Below are 6,547 nucleotides of genomic sequence, written 5' to 3'. Positions count from 1 at the left end.
AAATGATTTTTTAATTAATACTCTATTACATTAGTTCAACAAGAATTTAAAATATTTTAATAAGGCTTTTATAAAAGTTTCTTAACTTATTTTCTTATCTTAATAGCAAGTAGATAAAAGTTAGTTAGTATTTTTATCTTCTAGGATATAGAAATTCTTTTACTATTTTAGAAAGACCATAAATTGATAAAATCAGGGTAGAAGAGATAAATGGTTGGTATTGTTGATACTAGGCTCAAGTTGACAGTAGGATTGGGCTAAAAAATCCTTAGGATAGATTAGAGTAATATTCGAGGGTTGACCATTTGTAAGACATGGTCGAAATCAAACCTTTGGTCACTAAAACGACCACCTAGGGCAAATTAAGGATTCATTTGAAGATTGAAGATTAGGATTTGAGAGCTACCTTAAAGCTCTTTCTAAAGGCATAAGAATTATTTTTGTAGGAATTTTTGAGATTAGGAAATTATTTGTCAAAGTCAAGGTTTGTATTGGTGATTTGGATTTTATATAATATAATTAGCGCTAGCAATTTTGGCTAGTTTATGCAATTGATATAACATCTATGATTCAAAATTTGATACTATTTGGATTATTAGGTGTGCTAAGTATATAAAAAATTTTGTGATAATCTAACAGTGTGATTTAAAAATATCTAGGTTTTAGCACAAGAAGGTTTTGGAAGTTGGCAATTTAAGGTTGGGTAGGATTTATGTGATATTTGGAGATCTACTAGTTGGATCAAGGTGAAATTTAGCATGGTGTTGAAGGACTTAAAGATCAAGAAATACACCAATTTTGAGTCAGTTAACAGTTGGAGAAGAAGAAATCACTAATGGGATTTTTGTTTCACTTTTCAAGTTGGTAGCCGAGTGACATTAGTGTAGCTTTTGGAGGTTTTCTCACAATCTGTAAGTTGGATTGGGCTTAAAATTCTTAAGCATATAGAAGACTTATATTGACAATTGTATGCAAAATTTTACATCAAATGGACAGTCAAATTAGAAGTTATAGCTTGTTAAAGCTAACTAATTAGGATTGGGGCTTATAAGAAAAATCTAAATTATTTAAATATGAAACTAACAAGGTAATTGAGGTTTATATGTGATTGAAGCTACTAAGAAGAGTATTTTTTAGCACTTTTGAATTGGAATTTGGATTATATTCTTCTCATATGAGTAAAACCTATTAGGATTTTTTGGATGTTTATAAAACACAACCTCACCTTCCACAGGTAGGTGCCTAGTACATTCCCAAGTAAGACAACACATAATACAACAACGTTGAAGCCTACTTGTCCAACTCTCAAATCAAAATTTGAAAAGTCAATTATCACACTTCATAGCAAAGTCAATTGCTTGACTCAATATTTAGTAATAAGGTAAGTTGAGCATTAATTTCTTTATTTCATATTATAATCTATAGAAAAATTGGCTAATAAGTGTAGCATCATCCCACTTGATATTGATTAAAAGTTATCAAAATTGTGAAGCATATAATATTACGGATCGATTGCCTTGTCATAAAATATAGATCTTGTTGGTTGCAACATAAGTTGCATCATGTTTTCCATATATGGATCAAAATTCTACTAAAAAAGCCTCCAAATTATCTAATATTAGATCTTGTTGTTCAAAAAAAGATGAAAACCATAATAATGCTCAACTTAAAAGAAGTATACCAATGAATCTAACTTGTAATTCTGAAATTGGATAGCTTTGGGATTGAAGTTCAATCGCAAGTTGTACTTGATTGATGAATCCTTGAAACTTAGATCTTGTGCCATTAAACTTCTCAAGCAAGGTAATTCTTAATTGCCTTGTATCGGAAGGATGTTCCATTGTAGGAGAAGAGACATGATTGAGTGCAGATGTTGAAGTAGTTTCAATCATATCTATATCATTACTTCCTGCGATTCTTGTTGTTCTTTGTGGTGGTAAACTGAGTTGATGCATCTCAAGCATTAACTCTCTCAATTATTCTTACATTTGTAATATTTCCCTTTTCATTTCAATAAGCTTTGCTATGATAATATTTAAAAAATAAATATTTAATATTATTCAAGACAAGCAGAAGAGAGGACTTGAGAACAAAGAAGATACTATGAACAATATTAGTTTAGAAGAGGATAATCTGCAACTTCTAATACGCTTATGTCTTATCAAGAAAAAGGGATAATCCATGCTTACTTAAGAGAAGACAAAGCTCTAGTATTGTAAATAGATACTTATCAATTTGTCAAGGACATGAAATGAAAGAAGATGAGTAAACTTAGAAAATCTGTGTTAAAAAAAAAGTAAAAAAATAGTAATAAAGTAGTATGTATATTAAAAAGAAACTAGAATAGCTATCGCCAAAAGACAAAGAAACTAGAGACTCTTAAATCTAGACTAGAAGCAAGAAAAGAATTGACAAGAATGAAGAAGGCTTCACTCTTGCCTCTATATATACTATCTAACTAAGAGCTATGTGGCAATGTTCTATGGGACCTCTAATATATGTTGACTTTGCAAGACACATGCCTTACCTTACAAGGTAAATTTTCTATATGTAGACCACATAGTTAGCTTGTTTTTTAAGGTACCAACATGTGTGGCACATGGCCAACTTGTTGACCACGTTTCTAACCTAAAAAGTCAATTAAAGATATTTATAAAGTCAAAGTAGTATCTATGAAGCTTTTAGAAAGCTTTTATAGAGGATATTATGGAATTAATCTACTTTTACCTACTTTTATCTAAATGTTATAGGTATTTATTGGTTTACATGTATATGTCCGTGACAAGCTTCTAGAAATCTTTTCTAGAAAATATTATGAAATTAATCTATATTTATCTACTTCTAATTAATCATGTAGATAATTATTAGAATAAATACATATATCCCTAACAGAAGACTCATCACATCTTGGATACCACAACTCCATGCATGGGTGTACTTCATTACATACTTGGCCTATCTTATGTACATATGATTTGTAATGTTTTTGCATCATCCGTGGACTAGCTAACCATAGTTTTTTTTTTATTATTTATTTATTATATAGCATTGGTGGCTTAAAAACTAATAGCTGCTACTATCTATGGAAAACTTGACTTGCTCAGATAAGTTTTTTAGCAAGTTGAAGAACATCATGAACATCTTCTGTTGCATCAACAATGGATGTTGTTCCATTATCACAAGAACAATTAATGCATGTCCAAGATTCAACAATCATGCTCACACAAGGATGACCCAAAGGAACACTTGGACGCCATCCCAATAATAGCACTCTCAGAGAGCCATCAGACCCTTTCAAACTCAAGCCATCAGCCCCTTTCCTAAGTAGAACTTGCATTTTTAAGTCGAAGTTGAAAAATGCCGTCTGATAAAAGGGGGTGTGGACGTAGTCAGCCCCTAAATAAATAATCAATAGTAGTGGAATAAATAATCAATAGTAGTAGAACTATGGCTCGTCGCGATGCTCCAATCGCATTGCGTCGCAGCGGCGGTGGAGGCAGGGCCAGATCCCCCAGCGGAAACAAAATTAAGCTGGAAAAAAATCGGCACATCGAGAGCGAGCAAGCGAACGAACGATCTACAACATCCATCTTGGCAAAACGCGTGCCGGCCCCGAGGGTCGGATGCGAAGATATGGTACTGTTGCTCACGCGACGGACAAATTCGCACGAGCTCATTCAATGGGGCCCACAAATGGAGAAGACTCAACAGCTCCCCGCTTATCCGAAGCCTGGTGCACGGGATTGTCCATGTTTTAATAAGTCTCCGGAGTTTGAGTCGAAGTGGGAGGAATTGTAAGTGTTGCGCGCGATGCGAGAGAGGTAGTCGCGACGAGTGGAGCTGTGTGTTTTTTTTTCTTCCTGGAGGTGGGTTTGTTTTGCGGTGCTGAATCGGTGTCAATGGGGGAATCGGGAGTGAAGTCGAGGGTGGCCTTCATCTTGGTTGATGGGTTGGGTGATGTGGGTATTCCCTCGTTGGGATTCAAATCCCCCGTCGAGGCTGCCAAGACGCCCAACCTGGATGCTTTGGCTAGTGGCGGCATCAGCGGGTTGATGGATCCCGTGGAGCCAGGACTGGGATGCGGGAGTGACACCGCGCATTTGTCTTTGTTGGGATACAACCCCAGGATTTATTATCGCGGCCGTGGCGCGTTCGAATCTCTTGGCGCTGGCCTGGCTATGGTCCCTGGTGATATCGCCTTCAAGGTCCGTGCGTCCTGTGCCCTCGAATCTAATTGGGTTTGAACGTTGAAGAGGTTGGAGGGTTTGAGTGTTTAAGCCAGTAGTACCATCGCACTGTGATTGCGAATTACCTGGATCAGCGTCGATTGACAATGGGGTTTAGAGTTTTCCAACGTCGCGCATGGAATTTTGTATCTAATTGAGTCGTTGTTAGTCTATTCTTTCAGAGTAACTTTGCTACGATAGATGAGGAGACGGGAGTTGTAACAAGTCGAAGAGCAGATCGTCATTTTGAGGAGGCGGGTCCGATCCTCTGTGCTGCTCTCAACGGTCTGAAGTTACCGTCTTATCCTGAGTACAAAGTCTCTGTGAGGTATGTCTTTTGACATCCTTGTGCGTCAGCGGGCTGGGTTGAAGCTGCCGGATACTAGTCCCCTTCCGATCGGATTTTTGCGAACACGACGTGTGGGGGTTTCTGTTATGCGGTATGTTTTAGGTTTCCTCTCTGCTGGTCAGATGTTCTCACATTTGCCATTTTAACCCGTACTTCTGTTGCATATATGCAGGTACGCAACGGAGCACAGGTGTGGGGTTGTTGTTAGTGGACCCGGCCTTTGTGGGAACATCTCAGGATCCGATCCTTTGAAGGACCACCGACTCTTGCTCAAAGTGAAGCCACTAGACGATACTAAGGAAGCGGCGCACACGGCTAATGTTGTGAATGAGCTTTCAGATGTGATTCGTGGCATTTTACGCAATCATCCTCTCAACGCAGAGCGCTTAAAACAGGGGAAAGCTATTGCAAATCTTGTTCTCCTTCGAGGCTGTGGTATCCGTATTGATGTACATTATTAATCTCCTTCTTGCAATTCTGTATCTGAATTCTTTCAGCTCATATGTAGTTCAGCACAAGACAAAATCACAGCGGATAGGCAGTTTCTGAGATATTCTCGTTTTCTTCCTTAAATAGGTTCCGAATTTCATGGACATACATGGGCTACGACCATGTATGGTCGCGCCAACAAAGATCATTGCAGGGCTAGGTTTGTCTCTAGGGATTGACATCCTGGACGCACCCGGCACAACTGGCGATTATCGGACCCTTCTCACGAACAAGGCGGTCGCAATAGCAAAGGCTTTGGCTGCTCCCTTGGCTCCTCCACCCAATGTGTTTGTACCCGGCGAAGAAGAAACGAAACCAGGACACGCAGATGGTTATGACTTCGGGTTTTTACATGTGAAGGTATGAACCCTAAACTCTTTGCTTCGATATAATCATTTTCAGTGCAGCATTCTCTATCTGAAATGATAGTTTTATCTCTCAGTATGGCAATTAAGGTGTGCAACTGTATTTCGCATTTGATGAGGTTTTTCTGCTGAATATGCAGGCGATTGACGACTGTGGACACGACAAGGCAATGAAGCTGAAAGTGAAGGCTTTTGAATCTGTAGATAGAATGGTGTCCCAGTTAGCGCGTCTGCTGTTGCAAGCGCAGAAGGAAAGTGGGATACAATATTCAATTTGCATAACAGGGGATCATTCTACGCCCGTAGAGTACGGAGATCACAGCTATGAGCCTGTGCCATTCACGATTTGCCATGTCAATGACCTTGTGAAAGCGAAAGGTGGAGAGGATGTAGTTCTGGCGGCAGATTTGGCTCCATTTAATCTACCTAACGCTGCTGATGCTGCCAGGGCTGAAATTGTGCCCTACGAGAGCTCAGTTAACGCGAAAGCTGTAGCGGGTGACTCTGTGGCGACGTTTGGCGAAATCGCAGCTGCTCGGGGGTGTCTTGGGCGGTTCACTGGGAGCGAGATGATGGGGGTCATCAAGCACTACATGGCTATAAACGCAGCGTCTGTATAACTGGAAATGTTCTACACCTAGGAACTGCTTTCAAGAATTTCCTGCTGTTAAAACATACCAAAATGGTGGCATTTTACAGAAAAATCCTTGGAAATGGAAACCATAGAAAAACCTTTTTCTTGTTGCTCAAGTTTGTGGGTGTCGTCTTTGACACACTGGTGTGTTGGTTTCTGGGCACGCACGGGGTTCAAGACCATTCCCGTTTTACTGCATCTCAACGTGCACTTGCAACGTTGAATTCAGCTCATTCAGATTTCGGCAACAGAAGAATACTCCCTTTCAACATCTGATGAGTTGAATCAGTGCACTAAAATTATTCGGCTTGCCTGAACATCATCTTCAGGCTGTCATCGTTTCAATTGAACGCCGTTTGTACATCAAACTCAACCTAAACGTGACCTCAGGGATTGTTCCCCGACTAACTTTCAACTATTCCTAATAAAAGCTTCACTACACTACACGCGGTGTCAAGGAACAGACCCAGCACTTCTGCCGCGT

The 6,547-nt window shown here is 39.3% G+C and overlaps 1 protein-coding gene across 1 annotated transcript; it reads left to right on the top strand.

Moving 5' to 3' along the window:
* Positions 1-3,796: 3,796 nt before the first annotated feature.
* LOC112287850 (uncharacterized) lies at positions 3,797-6,179 on the top strand. Its single transcript, XM_024531385.3, has 5 exons — positions 3,797-4,205; positions 4,409-4,554; positions 4,748-5,024; positions 5,152-5,424; positions 5,570-6,179. Exons 1-5 carry the CDS (start codon positions 3,900-3,902, stop codon positions 6,047-6,049), a joined length of 1,482 nt encoding a protein of 493 aa, XP_024387153.1. The 5' UTR covers positions 3,797-3,899; the 3' UTR covers positions 6,050-6,179.
* The last annotated feature ends 368 nt before the right edge of the window (positions 6,180-6,547 follow it).

This window comes from Physcomitrium patens, chromosome 1 (assembly GCF_059467195.1).
Source record: "Physcomitrium patens ecotype Gransden chromosome 1, ASM5946719v1, whole genome shotgun sequence".
NCBI classification, from domain to species: Eukaryota; Viridiplantae; Streptophyta; class Bryopsida; order Funariales; family Funariaceae; genus Physcomitrium; species Physcomitrium patens.
This window is presented reverse-complemented; position numbering and strand designations above follow the sequence as displayed.